The sequence below is a fragment of the Chenopodium quinoa genome, unplaced genomic scaffold (assembly GCF_001683475.1).
Source record: "Chenopodium quinoa cultivar QQ74 unplaced genomic scaffold, ASM168347v1, whole genome shotgun sequence".
Classification (NCBI taxonomy): domain Eukaryota; kingdom Viridiplantae; phylum Streptophyta; class Magnoliopsida; order Caryophyllales; family Amaranthaceae; genus Chenopodium; species Chenopodium quinoa.
This window is the reverse complement of record NW_018742564.1, coordinates 131192-152769: the sequence shown is the minus strand read 5'-3', so window position 1 is coordinate 152769 and position 21578 is coordinate 131192. Positions and strand designations below refer to the sequence as shown.

General features: G+C 33.8%; 3 protein-coding genes and 1 pseudogene across 3 annotated transcripts; 3 read left to right on the top strand and 1 right to left on the bottom strand.

Moving 5' to 3' along the window:
• Positions 1–6086: 6086 nt before the first annotated feature.
• On the bottom strand, positions 6087–7507 carry LOC110720590 (RING-H2 finger protein ATL56-like). Its single transcript, XM_021899630.1, has 2 exons — positions 7181–7507; positions 6087–6224 (listed from the first exon to the last, which is right to left on the bottom strand). Exons 1-2 carry the CDS (start codon positions 7505–7507, stop codon positions 6087–6089), a joined length of 465 nt encoding a protein of 154 aa, XP_021755322.1.
• A 2633-nt stretch (positions 7508–10140) lies between these two features.
• On the top strand, positions 10141–11500 carry LOC110720589 (putative EG45-like domain containing protein 1). Its single transcript, XM_021899629.1, has 3 exons — positions 10141–10255; positions 11098–11374; positions 11494–11500. Exons 1-3 carry the CDS (start codon positions 10141–10143, stop codon positions 11498–11500), a joined length of 399 nt encoding a protein of 132 aa, XP_021755321.1.
• Positions 11501–13015: 1515 nt separating this feature from the next.
• On the top strand, positions 13016–13929 carry LOC110720587 (putative EG45-like domain containing protein 1). The gene is made up of 2 exons (XM_021899628.1): positions 13016–13082; positions 13652–13929. The coding sequence occupies exons 1-2, from the start codon at positions 13016–13018 to the stop codon at positions 13927–13929; spliced, it is 345 nt and encodes a 114-aa protein (XP_021755320.1).
• Positions 13930–15901: 1972 nt separating this feature from the next.
• LOC110720586 lies at positions 15902–16454 on the top strand (annotated as a pseudogene).
• Positions 16455–21578: the final 5124 nt, after the last annotated feature.

Here is a 21578-nt window from a genome sequence, read left to right as displayed (position 1 = left end):
AAAAAAGAGGGAAGGAGGCGAACCGTCGCCCTCCTGCCTAGTTCGCACGTGTCACAGGTGCCACGTGGCATAGCCACGTCAGCACCTGTGAGGGGAAAATGTTTAGGGTAAAAATTACCTTAGACACGTGGCCCAATAAGGGCCTGACACGTGTCACCTCCCTATAGCACCATGGGCATCCAACCAATGGATGCCACGTGGCATTGTACCCCCAATGGGGGAGCAGATCCTCATCTGCTATAAATAGAGGAATCTACCTCATCTATTGGCATTCATAAATACACACACAAAACCCGAGCAATATTAATTACGGAATCTCCCGGAATCCGAGAGAACCAGTTTACTTTCCGCACGTATTCACATCCAGAATCATACTAACTTAACCTTCGGAGGCGGAACTCCACCCAACCGGAGTTTCGTGGTTTTGCAGGTACAGACGTCAGGCGTACATTCCCGGTGCTGTAACTCTCCCGTAGGACATCTCAAAAAACCCCGAAACAATAATTAAAGTGTTAAACGAATTTATAAAAATAAAATAAAATTGTTAACTGGTTGTTCAGGTTGTAGGTAAAATAACTTGTTTAAAGCGGACACCCCCCAAAGGTCGTATTATTCTGAAATAAACAAAAGGTGGACTTGTTTTTAGCGGAAGGAGCAAAGGTCGTATTATTTAATGCAATTTTTCCTTAAAAAAAATGAATTGTGAATCTTATGGGGTAATTAAGTAGCACTAGTAGAAAAAAGCAATTGGACTGCCCCAAATGAAAAGCGGTTATTGAATTCTGCTTCCAAAAACCCACAGAAACCCACCAAAAAAAAACAAAACTGAAACAAACAAATGGGGAGCGGTTTTGGGTTGAACCGCTCCCAAATATTGTAATTGGAAGCGGTTTAAACATTAAACCGCTCCCCATTCCTATAAAAACCCCTAAAAGTAATACTAATACGGGCCTCCACTCTACTCACGCCTCCTCCTTTCTCTCTCCTCCTCTTCACTCTCACGTTCTCATCTCTCTCCTCTCATCTCCTTCTTCTCACGCATATCTCCTTTCTCTCTCCTCCTCTCCATTCTCATCTCCTTCTTCTCACCGAGCAGACCCCACCGAGTAGCAACACCGACAGCAAACCCACCGAGCAGCCCCCACCACAGTAAACCATCGAGCATCACCGAATCACCGAGCAAGCACCACCGAGCAACAACACAGCACCAACAACAACACCGACGAGGCGACACCCACCGAGCATCACCAGCTTTTTCAGATCTAATTTTAATTTAGATAAGAATTTAGATCTAGTTTTATTTTTTTTTCAAATTTCATCTTTTATATGCATTTATGAACTGTTAGGTTATGTTAGATTGCTTTTAATTGGTTAAATTTATGGATTATTTGCATTTTTTGAGTTGAAATTTGGTTAAGGTTTGTAAATTTATTGATGTGTTAATGAATTTGTTTCAATTTATTTGCATAATGAGTAAACTTTTTGATCTAATTTTATTTATTTATTTATTAATTTTTTTTTTATGTTTGTCAGTTGCGGTGGAGGCTTCAAATCCCGTGGTGGCAGAATAGTAGTGCGGTGGTGGCAAAATAGCAGTGCGGTGGTGGCTTCAGTAATTTTAATTTTATTTTTTTTTAATTAAAATGCAATATTACAACAATTTATCAATGGAAATATATATTTTTATACATATGTTTAGTTTTTGTGTATTAATTTCTGCGAAAAAAGCAATTTTTATTTTTTTAAGGCATAATGGGGAGTGGTTCAGAGCCCAAACCGCTTCCCATTACCTTCAAATAGGAAGCGGTTTAATGGGATTCTATAGGAAGTGTTGTACGGATTACTCACTCGGTCTGGGTTACTAAGTCGGTCAGGGGTTACTTGGTCGGTCAAGGGTTACTCGGTTGGTCAGGGGTTACTCACTCGGTCAGAGTTTACTAAGTAGGTCAGGGTTACTCACTCAGTCAGGGGTTACTAAGTCGGTCAGGGGTTAGTCGGTTAGGGGTCACTCGGTCAGGGGTTACTCGTCGATTACGAGTTACTTAGTGTGTGTCAACTGGCCACACGGTATGGCCAGGCCAGCCGCACACAAAAGTTGCTGATGATAATAATAACGCTAGGGAGCACATGCATATTAATTGAAAAAGAATGAAAAATTTGTTATTCATGCATCGCTTATATATCCGATACAATACACTTGTAATAAATACAAAACACTCTCGATGAACGAAAAAGAACACAAATCAAATCAAGCATGATATCCAAATTAATGGGGAAAAAAGCCACACTCAAACAATGAAAAAAATTTAGGGTTAGGAAGATTTTGGCTTAGAAGAGGTAGTGATTTTAAGCTTTCTTGAACTTAACTCTAAGAGGTGGAGCACCAACACCCAAAAGCCAAGTTCCATCTTCTTGAACATAAACACCCAAGTCTCCGCAAATGGCCTCTTTGTAGCCGGGAAGATCATTAGCACTAGGGCAATACACCAACTTATAATCAAAATGAAATCTTGGGAAAAACCTCTCGATCTTAAACCAACTCTTGACGGTGTTAGGACCACGCAAGCCAGTTGAACCACCAAGAATCACGTATTGTGTTTTGTTTTGTTGGTTGCCGGGCTTCAATGTCCATATAGGGGATTGGTTGCATCCATTAGAGGATGTAAAAGCTATGTTCATGTCTGTGGAGAATGTAATATTGGTGGAGCCGGACTTGATTGGTTTGAAAGTTGTAGGAATGCCTAGAGCCTTTGTGTCTGTCTCTTGGACTACATTTAGAGGGCAATCTTCGTAGGCATTTTTAGGTCTTGTTCCTATGCCACCACCTCGGCGTTGGACGACTGGGAGGATGTAGTACTTTTGGCCACTTACCACTGGTTTAGCATCCGTGTCAAAGATGTTCACTATGGTCACGGGAGCAGCTGGTGGTGGTGGTGGAGGGGTTGGGCCGTGGTCGTGATCATGGTCATGATCATCATGAGCTGCTGGTGGTGGTGGTGGTGGAGGAACTGTGCCATGATCATGGTCGTGATCGTGGTCATCTTGAGCAATAACAGTGGTTAAAGTAAGAGCGAGCAAAAGGAGGAGGAAGGAGGAAAGAATAGGGCTATTATATTTGTTAGCCATTTTTTGAGCTTCTAAGTTAGAATTTGAAATGATAATGTTAGCTAAGCTGGATGGATGCCAAGTATAACAATATGTCTCACTATTTATAGAAAACACATATGTACGTACGAGGAATACTTGAAGCGTTGACTTTCTTATGGATAGTGGTTTGTACTTGTACTTGTACTTAGTGGAGGGCATTAACGTTTATGTAATAAGCCTATAAATAACTAATCTACATCTGTTGTGTAATGTGTATGACTTCTTTCTATTTATGTGTTCATTGTGTCAACATATTGTTTGAATTGACTTTGTACATGCAATTTGTTTCGAGGCCTTTAGTTAGTTAGTTAGTGGGCATGCAATAACTAAAATATCTTTTAAATTCATGTTTTTGGTTATTTATGTCAACAATTGATGTAATTTCCTTGTAAAGGATCACATGCATAGTGTCCATAAAAAAGCGACCAGTCAAAGTGAATTATTATAAGAGAGAAGTATTTCCTCCGTTTTATTTCAGTTAAAATATTTGACTTTCTCCACAATTCACATAAGTTACTTTGACTTTAATTTGTGATTTATTTTAAGTGTCTCTATAAGTATTTTTTTACTTGTTGCTTCAATTGTTATCTCTTATTTTATGTTTCCGTTTGTAATTCTCTTTCCTTAAATTTGGTAAAGAAAGGAAACTTAATGTGAATTTGAGAATTTAAAACTATAAACAATCCGAGCCAAGTAGAATTTTGACATGTTCGAGTGAAACTTGATAAGAATTATCACCGCTAATATCAGCTTGAGCAAGCTTTTAAAATGCGGCTAACATTTGATCAAATTAAATACTCCGTAATCAACCTTATCAAAATCAGACTATATCACCATATTTTAAGTGAAGCGAACAAGTTCTTAAAACAGATTGAATGTGATTTTAGGAATTAGGATGATCAAATAGGGGAGAGAAAGTCACAAGTCATCCCTACCTTTTTAAAAAGTATGAGAAAACACTTATAGATAGTCTGAAGACAATTATATCCTAAAAATGTTTGTTTACTTATATGCCCCTATTGAATTGATGTTAATTGCATATAAGTTTTTCCTTGTGTGATTTAATGATTTAACTACAATGTGGCCTGAACGATGCAACGAGTTTTATTTTGAATATCAATAAATAGTATTTGAGCAATAAAATCATAAACTTTTTATTTTTTTATTTTATTTATTTATTTATTTATTTTTTTAAACAGTGAACAATAATAACTAATGAAACTAAATACTCTCAAATTGATGCTTTGTACAAAGTGCTTAGTGTATTATAATTGAATATGAAACATAAATTAAAAGATAGCCACGTGACACATATCTTGTATTAGGAAAGCTTTTTAATATATAAGTATAGACATAGATTTTTATGATTAGTGTTTGAGCATACCCTCTAAAATATTTATTTACTTATTTGCCCTCATAAATGTTAGTTGCTCTTTTTTAGAACTCCTAAAAACTTTGTGCGAACATTTATACTCCTAAAATTATTTGTTTACATATCCTCCTTAATGTTATCCTGAAAGACTTCACTAAACATAACTAGCTATGACACGCATATTGCGCGCGGTAGCCACCCTAGTACTATTGAAAAGAAAGATCCGACCACTTTTACAAACAGTTCCTAATTTATGGCCCTATAGAAGTGGGGTGTACAAAGTGTGACTTAGGAACTGTTTGTGTACACGGAAGAAAAGCTTGAAGGAGAAAAAAAAAAAAAAAAAAAAAAAAAAAAAAGAACAAACTTCATAATAGAGAATAAAATTCAGAAAACTAATCATATAGTGCCATGCAACTTTGCTGACCTTTAATGAGAAAGAAACACATGAAGCTATGAATGACAATCTCAATCTACAACAGATGGTCCCTTAAGAAGGCATGATGAAAACCACCAGAGACTACGGCACAACCACCACAATCTAGCTTCTAAGACAAACATTGGCCAAGTACTCCATGGAAAATAACCGTCGATGTATCTTCTTAGGCCCTTAGTCTAAGGGCCATAGATCACCAAGCTAATCACTAGTGCAGAACCAGCAAAAAAGTTCAGCACACAGCAAGAGCAGAGAAAAATAGTTTCTACATTGCTAGGCAGATTGTACGTGTATCCATAATTCAATCCTACACATTTCCAAAATTCACCAGAATCACCACTGCACGTCTACACCAATACTTGGGCATCACCAGTTATCACTTCTTCAAATTTCCATAAATTAGCTTCAGCAGTCGAGCACAGGCACACAGCAGCCGCTTCAACAATCACTAAACTTGATCAGTTGTCATGAATCTATAAACCTACTGTAGTAGGTCTTGTTTAACATAAGGAAATTGGTAAACACTGCCTAAATGATGATTTTGTTACATACTCTGTAATTCACTGTGAAGCCATGCTCTGTTTGTCGAAGCATGACAGCTTCAAAATGAGACCTCAATCAGCATTAAACAGATTCATAGCTATAACAGAGACATAAAGCTTACTCAAATACTCTCACATTACTTATCGTCATAGCAAAAAGTTTTTCAAACATCTCTCGAACCCTGCTCATCTAGTATTCTAAAGTGCATTTCACACATACACACAATTAATCAGCTAAATTGTACAATATAAAGCTATAATACGGAGTATCATTGTCCGAATTGGCTGCTTCAGTGCTTCCCATTAGAAAATACAACAATAACTACAATTCCTCCACGAAGACAAACAGCCAATGGAAAAATTGTTCATTCACTATGCTTCACCCTCGTGTTGCTTATAAGCAAACCTTTACCAAGCAATCAGGGCAATGATGCATAACATTTTCAGCATTGCAATATGGATTATCATAAACATGTGAATACATTCCAAGCTTATCCAATAAACAAATATATTCCAAGATCAATATTCTCCAACACTCCAACCCCATCCCAACAAAGCACTTGACAGCTTCATAACTCCAAGATTAAGTTCAAAATGCAATGCGCTGTGAAGCCATGCTCTGTTCGTCAAAGCATGACAGCCTCAGAACGAGACTTCTTTCAGCATTCAACAGTAACATAGCTATAACAGACATATAAAGCTTACTTGATGCCACATATTGCTTATCCTAATAGCAAACAACTACAACTTTCAGTCATCAAACACCTCTTGAATCCATCTCATCCAATTCTGTATCGTGCATTTCACAGTAATCACAGGCAAGTTTTATCAGCTAAGATAAAGCTATACATTTACTGTCGGAAAGGGCTGCTTCCCAACAGAAAACACATCGACTGTAATTCCTCCACAAAGATGAAGACAAACAGATGGAAAAATTGGTCATTCACTGCACTTCGCCCGCATGTTAGATGCTACTATGATTCATAAAAGTACATTGTACTTACTCAATCATTATAAGAAGTCACCTTTACCAAACAATGAGAGATGCATCTCATTTTCAACATTACAATATGGACTTCTCCATATATCTTAAAACATGTAAATAACCTTATCCTAAAAACAAATATGAAGTATATACCAAGATGAAATTTCACTAAAACTCCACATTCCTACACATTTAACTCTAACATGGAGGTGTTCACAGTGGACAACATACATCCTCACTTAATTATAGCTCTCTCAAATGAACAAATGCGAGCTTTAGGAGTGTCATAGACCTCGGCGCATAGTTAAATTCACCCTTTATCATATAGCTCAATCAACTTTAAAAAACTAGATTAACTACTTTCCATGAAGAAATGATTTAGAACTAAACCCATTTATATTACGCACATATGGTTTCAATATCACCAAAACTTGTGATATAAAACTCTTAAAACACTCATAGAAGAGTACTAATTTCATATAACCTCCATAAAATAAATAAAAAAAACCCTAATTTACATTGATTCCACCTTAAACAAGAAGTATAAACTTCCCCAAAACAAAAACAGGGAAACAAAATACTTCAAAAAAAAAAAAGATTAAATTGCGTTACCCACAAGCAGCCCACAAGTGTTCCCAATCAATCGAGCCTCTTCCTTTATCTTCATGATCCATTTTTTTAATGGAGCTCCGACAAACAGGACAAACGGGCGACTTCAAAATCCATTCATCAACACAATTCAAGTGAAAAACATGATTACAACCGGGTAAAACCCGGCAAATTTCACCCTCCAAAAGATTATCCAAACAAATCGCACAAACTTCAGAACCTTTGAATCTCGATTTCGGAAGAGTTTTAAGCAATTCTAATGAATACCCAGATGATAAATCCCCGTTTCCTGAAATGGGTCGTCGTTCGTTACGGCGGTGACGGTGCCGGAGAGCGCCGCCGGCGATGCAAAGATGAATAAAGATTATGGCGGCAACACCGACAAAGATGAAGAAGAGAGAGATTACGAACGCCATAATTAGGGCTTGAAGAAGGATTGAGAGGAGTTTTGGGTTTGATTTTGTGAGATTTTCCGGTGGTCGGAAGTCGCCAGAAAATTGATGGTTAGGATTGTTGCCGATGATGGCATTTTGACGGTTGTGATTGTTCCTCGGCATTCACCTTGATTTTTTTGTTCTTGGTAAGAGTGATAGATATTTTTATTTTACTTTTGTTTTTCTTTTGTTTTTTGTGTAAGGAGATCCAATGATGAAGCAATGGGGTTGAATTTTGAGAGGAATATATTCGAGGATAGAAAAAGAGATATTCTCTTATTTATTGGGGTTTTTTTTTTTTTTTGTTTTTTTTGTTTTTTTTTTTTTTTTTTAACTTTAACTTTTTGAGGGATGGATTGTGGGGCCAAATTGGGTTTGGAAATGTTGGATTGGACCGTAATAAAAGCCCATTGGATACGCGGGGCTTTAAAAACGGTAGGAATTTGGAAACATAACCACTATGCATACTACTGAAAAAACCATGGGCAGAAAGGCAGGGATAAGGTTTACTATAATAATCTATGTAATCTAAATTTTTTTATAAACAAGTTTTTCCGATTAATGAAGCCTTAGCATAATGGAGAAGAATAATGGAATGAATACTATAGGATGGGGAAAACGTAACGGAGATACGTGGTATTATAGGATATAAACTCCATACAATTAAATACTTCGTAATACGGAGTATTAACATGTACATTACGAAGTATCAACATGTACGTAGTACGTAGCAAATATAAATATAGATGATTAGATCATCTTTAATGATGAGAGTTGAGGGAGTTTTTTTTAAGGAGAGAGAGAGTATTTTTTGCAAAGGATAGTAAGTTGGTATCTAAACTTAGCAACTCCAAAAGAAAGTTGCTAAGTTTGGATACCCAACTTTGAGTCTTATTTGACAAGAAGTGTGAACCCCTTATTAATATTATAATATATTTGTAATTTATTTAAATTTTAAATTAATTTTTTAAAAAAACTTACAATATAGATTTGGTGGGCCATAAATTGAAAGTAACATTAGTATACTTTAGAGAGTTTTACAATTGAAAAATTAGATTTCACATGAGTTGCTAAATTAAGAAGTGAATTAGATATTACTAATGAAGATAAAAAACAACTCATTTTATATTTCAATATTCAAAGTTAAGTTTCATCAATAAAGATGGTCTTAGATATAGATTGATTGCATATCATATTTGGACCATCCTGTTGTACGATTATTTTAAGCCGCCATTGAGCTACATATATACGTGGGGGTTTTTGAAGGAGAGAGTCGAAGATGGGAAATATAAGCAGGCCACTACCAAAAAATCTATGGGTAAAAAGGCAAGGATAAGGACATTCGTACACTAATATGATCTCTATTATACAAACGACAAGGTTACAATTACAATGCTATTCTTATTACTATACTTTCTCGGTCCTCTTTTAGCTGCAACGTGTGAAAATTTACACTATATATATTCTTTCCTACTTGATTTATATTTGGGGTAAAATATAGTTATATGAAATCTTGATATTTTCGTCAAAATATTATTTGTATAAATTTTAAAGATTTATATACAAATAAAAATATAAAGGGTTAAAGTTATTATGCATTGACCAATGTAAGAAGTTCAAGCGTTGTTATTAAAATAGAATAGGGGAAGGATAAGATATCATCAATTATTGTTAATTCAATAATTTGAAACAAATTGAATTATTAAGAAGAGTAAATTAAATATGGTTTCCCATCTAAAACATATTACCATACATAGGACTCAAAAAAGTATAAATTATTTGAGGGATGTATAGTGTGTGAGGAAGCTGGATTATTAGAAACTAGCCTTTTAGTCCATTCGATTATTTAGGTTATTTTTCTTGAAATGTGTTGCTTACTTGTGTTGTATGTGTAAGAACGTAATAATTACATTGATCTTGCAAAACAAAAGAAAAATTTGAATACTAATTAATTTAAACTAAATTGAAATAATTTAAAGTGAAATCCTTGAAATAATAATAATAATAATAATAATAATAATAATAATAATTATTATTATTATTATAATTATTATTATTTTAAAATAATTATGCCAATATAGAAGGATAAAATTATTATTATTATTATTATTATTTTAAAATAATTATGCCAATATAGAAGGATAAAAAAAAAAAAAAAGTAGTATGATTAAAATATGTTACATAAAAAAATAAAAGTATTACATACCCATCATACCTAAAAAAAATAAAGTTAACTTCATAGACTTCTTACATTGTATATTCTTTTATTTTAATTTTTATATTAAAAAGAAAATATAAAAAGGAAAGATTAAGAGAGGTGACATGTGGCATATAAGTGATTTGTGGTGACATGTGGCATATGAGTGATTTGTGGTTTGTGTTTTTATATAATATAAGTATAGATATAGATATAGATATAGATATAGATTAGAAGCTGTGATATATTATAATCATTTTAATTTCCATGTGTAAATGTATTTGCTAAGATTTTTCTGTGGAGTATATGTTATTTAGCAAGTTATTTCTATAACCCTTTTCTAATTCACATTACATACTAGCTCATATACGTTGTTGGTTTCAATTACTAACAAGTTGAACCGAAGTAGTAAGGAAAAATGTCAATGTCAATTAAGATATCACTGGTTATTGCACTCATCTCCATCACTACTAGTCTAATTTCATTGTCATCTGCTATTCCCGGAACAGCCACTTATTACTCATCGTATACACGTAAGGATAATATACTCCTAGCATTTTATCAATTTTAATTTTTTATTTAATGCTCCCGATTAGTCAAAAAATACGTTTGAAAACACTTTGTCATGTTTTCTTAGGGTTCGTTTGGCATCGTTGTGGTTTTTAGTTTTTTGGTTTTTCATAATCACGTGATACATGTCATATAATAAATAAAAAAAATAATCAAACTTATTAAAATCATGAAAATTTTGAAAATTGACAACAAAAAAAGTGAAAACACCTTTTTCTTGTTTCTTGTTTTTGGTCTTTTGTTTTAAGAAAATTACAAAACTGAAAAAAAAAACGATGCCAAACAAGCCCTTAATTGTAAGTTATGTTTTGTGATTGACTTGTTTATGTATGCTATTGACATTACTACTTGTTTTAAATAAGATTAGAACAGACCTTAAATAATAATAATAATAATAATAATAATAATAATAATAATAATAATAATAATAATAATAATAAGTTCAAATCAAGTTAGATTGATAGGATTAGAAAAAATAAATAATTCAAAACATACACATTTAAATAAAAAAAAAAATTAGATCTATCAAATCGAATCAAATAAAAATTGTAGAGTGATTTGATGAGTATTATTAGGCTATTTTCACTTTGACCGTGTGATCTAGTCAGATCTTAGCTTTATTTTTCTTTATGATAAAAAGATATGCTCTGATCTTATCAAACATAAAAAATAAGTTCAATTCAGATTAAATCAGAAAAAAAAAATATAAGCACTTTTTTTTTTTTTTTTGAGTAAAAATATAAGTAATTTTATTGATTAACAACGGAGTAATTAATATCTTTTGTGCGGGTTGCATAATATGTAGCATCGGCATGCAATGGAAGTATTCCAGGAGGAACATTTATAGCTGCAGCTGGTGATGAATTGTGGGATGGTGGTAAAAATTGTAGGAAAATACTTGAGGTAGCGTGCACAGGTTCATTGTATCCATTTCCACATCCATGCAAAATTGGGAAGAGTGTTTATGTTATAATTGTGGACCGATTCCCTAATTGTGTTGGCACTATTGACCTTTCTAAAGAAGCATTTGCTAGTATTGCCGATCCTGTTTTTGAGGGTGTCATTACCATTGAGTATCAACCGTAAGTTGACAACGTTAATTTACTCTCTTTAAGTCCTAAAATGACACAATTTATTTTGATACATGTTAATTAATTGTGTTGTACTAATATGTTTATATTTAAATGATTTAATTTTACAGGATTTGAAGTTTGCATCATGAGATACAGTGCCCAAGATTGGTGAATGATGTTAAAAAAATAAATAAAAACAAATATGTATCTTTGACAATGGCTAGATGTTTTGGAATGCTATTTGTTATGCATGTACAATGTCAAAGGAGACAATCAAGTGATTTAATATTAAAATTTTGGTTTATGCCAACATATATATAGAATTAAGGGTTTGGTTAGTTAAAGGTGCATTCCAATAATTTTTTATTTTTTTTTATTTTGTTAAATATAAATATCTAAAGTTATCCACTTTAAGACCTGTTCTTGTAAGTTTCTGGGCAGAGCAGAGCAGATTTCAACAGGGTAGAGCAGAGCAGATTTCAACATCATTATTATTATTATTATTATTTGATTTTTTTACTCTTTCTATAACATTAGAATATGTGTAAAATAATATAAAATATTAATTATTATCATTAAATATTAGTTATTATTATCAATTAATATTATATATTAATTATTATTATTATAAATATTAATTATTATCTATAAATATTAGTTATTATTATTAAATATTAATAATAATTATAATTATTTTTATTAAAAATTAATTATTATTATTAATTATTATTTTTAAGCAGGAGGACAGAGCAGCTCAAAAAAATAGGGCCTAACTCCAACAAGATTCCACCTGAACCACCCCACCCAAACCATATCTGTTATTCAATTAGCCTTATGAAGCGAACACAAAAATCTACTTTCTTTAATGTGGGGGTACACTGTACAAATTGCAATTCGCAACACCCGGCCCCCTTTTACATTTGTTTTAGCGAGAGAGAACACTTTGACTCTACATTATATATGGGTTTGTTTATGGGTTCAAGTGGTTCAACACTACTATACATCTATGGTACAAGTAGATATTATCTACGGAATAATATGTATGTGCACAAATTCTTCTATGTTGCTAGCATAAGATGTGACCACTTCACATATAAAGTAATTAATTAAGAAATATAGTATAGGGGTTAACGCGAGTCTCTGCGATGAACAAAATGACCGATGTATATGTGAGCATAGTTTAAACACATGAACTTTTTTTCACGCCTACAATGTCTACAACCGAATCAACAAAATGTCCAAATTATTTTCTTTTCAAATTACTCAATTCGGGTGTACTGTATTCAGTGTATCAATCTTCAAAATACCATTTATACATTCAATAATTTCAAACATATTAACTTATTGAACATAATAAATACGAGTAAATAGTATCCCATTGAAAGACTAATTACCAATTATAGTGTACTATGTAAAAACACTGAATTATTTGAGTCAATGAACAAGCTGAATTATTAGAAATTCAATGTTTCTGGAAATCACATTCCTTTTTGTAATTGTATTATTTGCTAAGATATTTCTGTGGAGTATATATAAACAAGTTATATCTGTATTCTCTGCAATCCACAAAAAATAGTACTAACACATAAGTAAATTTCCTAAGGAAAAATGTCAATTAAATTATCATTTATCATTGCGTTTGTCGCCACAATGGCTAGTCTAATTTCAATGTCTTTTGCTACTCTTGGAACTGCCACTTTTTACACAACATATATTCGTAAGTATAATACTCCTCATCATTTTTAGTTTTAATTGTCCCTATAAGTTGTAATACATGTCCGGAAAAATCTAATTCCTCCGTTCTAATATTATTTCAACAATTGGAGTTTTGCACTATTTATCACTCTTGTTTGACCACATAATATGATTTATACGTTAGGTAAAATATAGTCATTTGTGATTTTATTAGATTCGTCTCATAAAATACTTTCAAATATCAACTTTTTATAATTTTTACTCTTATACAAATACAATTATAGTTACTTAACATATAAAATATGTTTTGAGATGCGTAATTTCATCCTTATTGCAATATTATTGGAACGGAGGAAGTATTATATTTCCTTTATAAAATTTCGAGTAGTAATGCATGGAAGGTTTAATTCGTGATTGATTTCTTTATGCGCGCTATTAATGAATAAGAGTCAAAACATACACTAGAGATAATAAAATAATCTACTACGTATCCAATTTGTATCTTATGTATATCAAGCGTGATAAATAAGCTAGTACTTGGTACGTATTAACTAATTCTTTTGTATGGATACGATGTTGCGCAATATGTAGCATCTGCATGCTATGGAAGTACGCCGGAAGGGACTATGATAGCTGCCGCCGGTGACGAATTGTGGGATGGTGGTAAAATTTGCGGGAAAACGTTTCAGGTTACTTGCACGGGTCCAACAAATCCATATCCACATCCGTGCAAGGATGGGACGAGTGTTAGTGTTAAAATTGTGGATCAATGCCCTAATTGTGGTGGCACTCTTGATCTTTCTAAAGAAGCATTTTCAACTATTGCTGATCCTGTTGCTGGAGTGATAAAAATTGATTATCAACAGTAAGTTGATGAATTAAATTGATTTCTTCATTACTCTCTTAACTCATAAATTGAATAATCTTTTGGAAAATTGAGCAAATTATTTTTATTATTTGTATCGTTGCTCTAATAGTATTATTTAATTTTTACAGGATTTGAAGTTTATGTGACGATGATATACAGTGCCAATAACTCACAATGGCATGATTTATTTGGAATGTTATTTGTCATATTTTCGTTTACATACATAATTGTCAAGGAGACATTTTATGATTTATGAATAATAAAATTCAAGTAATTGATGTTATCGTTTTAAAGTAATACGGAGTATATTAATAAGTGAAAATATATTGGTTGAGGCACCGTTTAGTCCTAACTTAATTTAATAAGATGTAAGTATCTTTCTTTGAAAAATATACATTGGCATACATACCCTTCTATAAAAAGGGCCTACCTAAGTGATTCAAACACACAAGGTAATAATTTTTACATCATTATCTACTCTACATGACTACATCCACAAAATCAAATAAAAGAAATATATCGTCCTAGATTGATACATGTACAAACTACTCCCTCTGTACGTCTCTTAATATGTATATATTTGATTCACTTTTCTTTTAATTCGTCCCTTTAAACTTGCTCCATACTACAAATGGTTATACGGGATCACAACCTTTTTCTCAAAACCCTTACATCTGATCCCACCACTCTTTCTCTCCATCCACCGCCCTTAACCATAAATTAAAGGAAAAAAAAATAGCAACGAACTTCATTCGTTCCAAAGGGATATTAATAAAGAACGAAAAGAATAAAACCTATGCTAGTATATTATACTGGATTTGCCTTTCAATGCATACACACTCGCATGCTTAATATGATGAACTATCAAAATGAATTACTATAAGCCATTATGTCAGTACAAAATCTCCTTTGAATTTGTAAGTGGACCAAACTTTCCCACCTATCTGGATCAGATGGAATTTCCGGTGGAGCGGTATAACTGAACAAGAGTCTTCTATACAAATTAAATAGACATTAATTTTTTTGGAGAAGTATTGGCGCATAGGGCCTATGTGTCAATGAAACAAATAGGATGACATTTTTGTAAATAATGGGAACGTGAGTGGTGGAAAATTTAATGGAAAAAAGTACCACTACATGCATAATAGTACATTAAATGTACCACTGTATCATTAAGAGAGAGAAAAAAATAATAAAAACCTCAAATTGCCTCCTATTTGCTTGTGAAATATATAGGCCCCATGTGCCCAGAGGCACTCAATTTTTTTTAGAGCTTTTCTTCATTTTAGGTTATATATAGTCAATGCAACATTTTCTCCAAATTTGTTTGGTTTAAGAGCTTTTCTATCCGAGGTTAACATTTCTAATTATAATCAAAATATATAAAATGTAAAAATAATCAGTGATATGAATCACATAAATTGTGAAATGACTAATTAAATCGATTCACAACAGGCTAGGATAAATTATCTTATATCGAGTATATATAGTATGAATAATTATTTGAATGATATGATCAGTGGGATAATACATACAAACAAATTTTGCATTGCCTTGTCCAATAATGGTTGTTTGCAATTTGTTTTAATTTAGGCAGACTAAAAGTTATGGTTGCTTGGCAAGCAACACTTAAACTTGATAAGTTAAACTAGATCATCATCGAACGTTGGCACGTACCATTGTACTAATTAAAGACATCTAGTTTAATTTTATGTAAAAGCTAAGACTTTTCTTCGTAGATGTCATGTAGTGCTGCATTCCTAGCTAACAATCCTACAATCATACGTACATCCAAGTTTGATGAAAAAAGCTAGTTGATATATAAAGAAAACCTCTTTATCTCTAGGCCTATAAATAGGGCATTGCCTTGCTAAAAAAAAATTCATGCAAATAATTTAGCTTCAAATAAAGTTCATAATTTGTTAAAAGATTATCATTTCACATTTTCTATAATCCTAGAATAATCAACTAATAAAAAAACGGCTATAGCTACTCTTACTCACGCTATGTTCTTTGTGGCAATTCTTGCATGTTTTGCTTCAGTTGCATTTGGTGTTGCTGGAACCGCCACATATTACACAGTTTACACACGTAAGCATATCTTCTTCATCAAATAAATTTGCAATAATTTTTTTTTTACAAGTAGTTTTTATTAGATGGTGCAAATTTATTGAGAATATATAATAATGATACCGTACCATGCACATATATAGAGTTGTATTTGTATTATATGTAACGCCGCATGTACTTCTATTATGTGAACAGCATCGGCATGCTATGGGTGCCAAGAACAAGGGACAATGATAGCCGCAGTAAATCCAGGTCTCTTTAACAACCGGGCTGCCTGTGGGACTTAGGTATCGAGTTACTTGCACCGGTGCCAATTGTCGTGGTGGTAGCGTTATTGTAAGAGTTGTAGACCTTTGCCCTGGTTGTCCACCCCGTCGCTTTGATCTATCTAGGGAAGCCTTCTCTGTCATCGCTAATCCTGATGCTGGCGTAATTAACATTGACTATACCCGGTAATTAAGTCATCTCTCTCTATATATATAGACAATTCTTATATATAGTATTCGCACCACGCACACAGCAGTATAGCACTACGTTCCTCTCACAATCCATAGAATATAAAAGAGGTTTCCGAAATGTCACATACGGATCGGAGTACTATTTTTTTATGTTATATCTAACCAATGCAATGTTAGTTGTGAGTATATAAACTTCTATTTCGGCATTTTTTTTTTTCACAGGATAATTAAAAGAAAATCAAATTTTAAATTCTTCAATTGGTTGGTTGAAAGTAATTAATTAATAATAAAGAATCAATTTTGATTGAATAGTATAATTAGTATCTTTTTTTTAGTTTTTGCATGAAATAGTGTTTGAACATTTTTACTAATACAATGCTGTTTTGATCATATCTTTGATAGGGTTTGAATTGAGGCACGTACGTATTGAAGCTTGGAGAACGTCAAGCAGTATAATAAAGGGCCTAATTGAGATTATTGCATAATAATATACGACAGCATATATAATAAGCGTGTTTATATATAATAAATAAGTGAAGTAATGGACTACACACGGCAAATTTCTCATTTCTATTTTCTACCTTTATATAATAAAATAATTGTTATATTTCAACCAAAAAAAAAAGAGTGAGTTAATTATAAGGTTCGGCCGTCGTAACTCGTTTTATGCTTGATTAATTTTCATGTGCTTTGTATTTATATAATATAAGGTTGAGAAATAAAAGTATGCAAAGCTTAGCTTCAAATAATGCAAGTGCGTGATAGCCTCAATTTAAATTCATAGTATTTAAATTTTTCGTGGACATGTACGTATTATTGAGGCTTCATGCTTCAGACAAATTTACTACAGTACATATATACAAAGTACATAATAATATTGTACTCGTATATACAAGTATATATATTGTGTATTGTTATTTTAGGAAGCTATAATTTCTTCTACTATTGATAGTAAGTGATTTCATTGATAGTGAGTCAAATACTTGGAACGTAGGAAAGGTTAGAGAATGTTTTGAGTGGGACTGGGCTAAGGCTATTCTATCGATGGAACTTCCTTATACAAGTGAGGATGACTTCCCCTATTGGAAATACCACCCGTCAGGGAGGTATACAGTTAAACAGGTTACTACTATTTATCAAAGGATTCGGGGTTAGAAAGCACGAGTTTCTTGGCCAAGGACCAAAACTTTATCAAAATACTATGGAAAATGGAGATCCAGCCAAAGTGGAAATATTTTATGTGGAGGGTCTTCCATGATGGTATAGCGGTCAAAGCCAACCTGGCAAGGAGGGGGGTTCCTGTTGATACCGTGTGTGATCATTGCGGAGTTGGAGATGAGGATTTCCAACACCTTTTTAGGTTTTGTATTCAGGCAAAGGAAGCTTGGGAGACTGGCTCCTTGAATATTTGCCCAGACTCTCTTGGACCTATATCTTTGCGAAAATGGATCCAACACTTTATCCTGCTATTTTATAGTGAGGATGGAAAGCATGGCACCCGTTATGTCTTATTCATAGCAACACTTTGGGGCCTATGGAAAACTAGAAACGAGAAATGTTTCAATGGTGTGGCGGGGACTTCAGGACGAGTAAGGGAGTTCGTTAACTTTGCTTTGCAGAGTCACAAGACTTTCTTAAACCAAGCTAACACGGCTGGTGGGGGTGAGGATATGAGTAGGGAGGACCCAGCAATCCCACCGGGTTTTTATCATGTCCAGTTAGGGAAGGAGAAGGTTGGTTTTGATGACTTTATTGTGGAAGTTGATGGCTCCTGGGATAAGACAACAACGAGAGTAGGGATAGGGTGGGCGGTTAAACTTAATACGCATGGCCATGTGCTGGAGGAGGGAGGAGAACAGGGAGTAGCAGCGTCAGCTATTCAATGCGAGGCATGGGCTTGCCTGAAAGCTATAAGGTGGGCCCAAACTAAGGGCGGACATGGGATTCTTATCCTTTCTGATTCTAGCTCATTGGTGAACAACCTTCAAAATAAGACAAGTACGGAGGTCTCGATAACTTGGATTCTAAAGGAGATAAGGGAAGCAGGGGCGGGCTTCCAAAGATGCTCTATTCTAAAAGTGCCAAAGCAAACGATATTGCCAGACAATATCGTACAAATTTTTCTTTCCTATCGTAATTTTGTTCGTTCCTTTTGCTTTTGTCAAAAAAAAAAAAAAAAATTCTTCTACTATTACGGACTTACAGAGTATGAAGTAGTATATATTAACTAACCCTATGTAATTAGCACCTGTACAGTTGTACCTTTGGTATATATTAGGGTGGCTAACACGCACGATGTGCGCCCATAGCTAGCCCTGTCTGAGAATATCTTTCAGATTGGTTTTATGTCACAATTTTAGTTGTTTTAATGAGGGAGAATATGTAAATTAAAATTATTAGGGGTATAAATGTCCACATTATATTTTTAAGAGTTCAATGGAAGAGTCAACTAACATAAAGGAGGACAAATAAGTAGATAGCATTTTAACGAGTATAATTGTCCAAACACTATTTATAAGAATTATCTCAAACTTTTAAAGGCAGGCCCAAAAAAAAAAAAAAAATAAAGCCAAAAGTTATGTTGGTAAAAAGGTCTTACAAGTGGTCAAGGAAAAAAAAAACCTAAAATCCTCTCTGATCTCTCTCTTTTGTCCTCTCTGTTCTCTCTCTTCTAACCTAGCCACCATAGAAAAATTGTTCTTTAATTTAATGTTTTTAGCCAATAAAGATCACCAATAGTATGGTGATTATAGTCATTCCCTCCATATAGGGTTTAATATTGTTTGTTTGTTTGTTTTTAGTGTGTGAAAGGATACAAATTTGGAATATTTGTCTCACACATTTGTGGAATTGCGGGTCTGTTGGTATAAGGGTGCAGATTTAGAATATTCGTCTTGCAAATTTGCAAATCTTGATGACCAATCAAGTTTTATCACTTTTGCAACTATACATCAATGGAGTTTTGTCAAAAACGATGCAAAGACATCTAAAATTATCCAGGGCAGTTTAGAAGCGATGTCATTAGTTTAGGGGTGTTTAATAATTCTTGTACACTACTAGAAAACAGGCCATTTTCGACGGAAAAATTCCGTCGGAAACACCCTGAAATCCGTCGGAACCGATTGTCGGAAACACTTTTGTAGGAAAAACGGCCTTTTCCGTCGGAACAATGTTTTCCGACGGACTTTTTTCGTCGGAAGAGGAGTTCCGGCCACCGGAAAATTCGTCGGAAATTTCCGACAAAATACAAATCCGCCGGAAAATTCCGACGGAAATTCCGTCGAAAAATTCAATAAAAAAAAATGCCCCCACCCTCCACCACCAGCCCCCCTAACCCGTACCACCAGCCCACACCACCCACCACCACCCCAACGGCAGCCACCCAAAACTGCCCCTACCACCATCTAAAGCCACCCCAAACCCCCCACACCAAACCGAAGCCACCCCAACCCACACCAAACCGAAACCACCCCAACCCACACCGAAACCAACCAAAATCGCCAATTCTACTCTATCCACCACCCATTACATAAAAATCACCACCCACAATTCAACCACGACCACACTTCAACAACCACCAAAAATAAAAATCAAACCAAAAATACCGAAAATCACCAAAACAAAACAACAGATCTAAAACGAAAAAAATTCATAAAAAAAATGAGCGGATGAGAGAAAAATTGAACAAATCAAATATAAAAATACAGAAAAATTGAATATACAAATAAAAAAAACAGATCTAATACACAAATTAAATAATACAAAAATCAAAATCCGAAAAAAAAAAACGAAAAAACGAATAATACAAATATTGAAATATAAAATCAAAATCAGAAAAAAAAAACTCCGGTGACGGTCGGTGGTGGTTGTTGCGGTTGCTTGGTTCTTGATCTCGTCCGGTGAAGCTTTGCCGTTGACGATGTGTTATTGGTGGTATGTTGAGGGGGCGTCGTTGCTGGGGTTAAGGGAGTTGCTGGTGGTGGGTAGATGGCTGCTTGAGGTGAGAAAGAGAAGAGGAGAAAGATCCAGAAAGAGGAGAAAAAGAAGGGAAAGAGAAGAGGGGAGAAAAAGAGAAAGGGGAAGGAGAAAGAGGAGAGGAGAGGAGATAGGGGAAAGAAAGGGGGTGTAAATGAGAGGGGGCGTAAATGAGAAGGAGGGGGAGGGTTTTGGCTGGTTTAGACTTAGGGTTTGTTGTTATTATTATTTATTTTTTTAAAATTAGATTTCGACGGAAAATTCCGTCGGAAATTTCCGACGGATTTAAATTCCGTCGAAAATTTAGTGTTCCGTCGGAAAATTAAAAATTCCGATGGATTTTTATTCCGTCGGAATGTTTAATTTTTCCGACGGATTTTTCCGTCCGTCGGAAGCAGTCCATCGGAAATTGACCTATTTCTAGTAGTGGTATTGAGAATTTAGATCTCTTAAGGGATGATTGTAAGTGCAGAATGACTATTATTATTTAATGAAATCACCCCTCCCTATTCCATTCAAAAAAGAAATGCTACATTGGTAAAAAAACGGAAATAAAGCCACACGTGTGAATCACATGCATAAATAGAGGTATATATGTAAACAAACATTTTTAGGAATATAATTGACATTACACTATAAATAAACATTTTCAGGGATATAAAAAGATAGAGATATACTACGTATATTGAATGTGACTACTGCTCTAGCCTTCTTAGGGAGTCATGTTTGTAAATTATGGAACTTGAATGATTTATTAATTGGGGATTGGGATAACACCAAACGGGTTTTCAATTAGCCATATACATTGTCTTAGACTCTCCAAATGAGCTAAATTTTATCCTTTGGGCTAGGAGTAAACTAGGATTTTCGAGTGCCCTGTTATCATTTAATTCGTCACTAGACACATTGTAGCCTCACCATATAAATAGGCCGGATTTGAGATACTTAAAGTATATGTTAGCATTTGATTGCTTGATAATCCAAATTTTTATGTGACAACTTAAATGTGGATGGCTTTAACTCTTACCATTATGTAGTAAATAATGGTGACATATTCTTGACTTGACAGTAGTTCAGTAGTTATTGTACATCAAGATTCAACATAACCAGAACTTTATTATTTATTTATCTTTCTAGTTTCTCATTT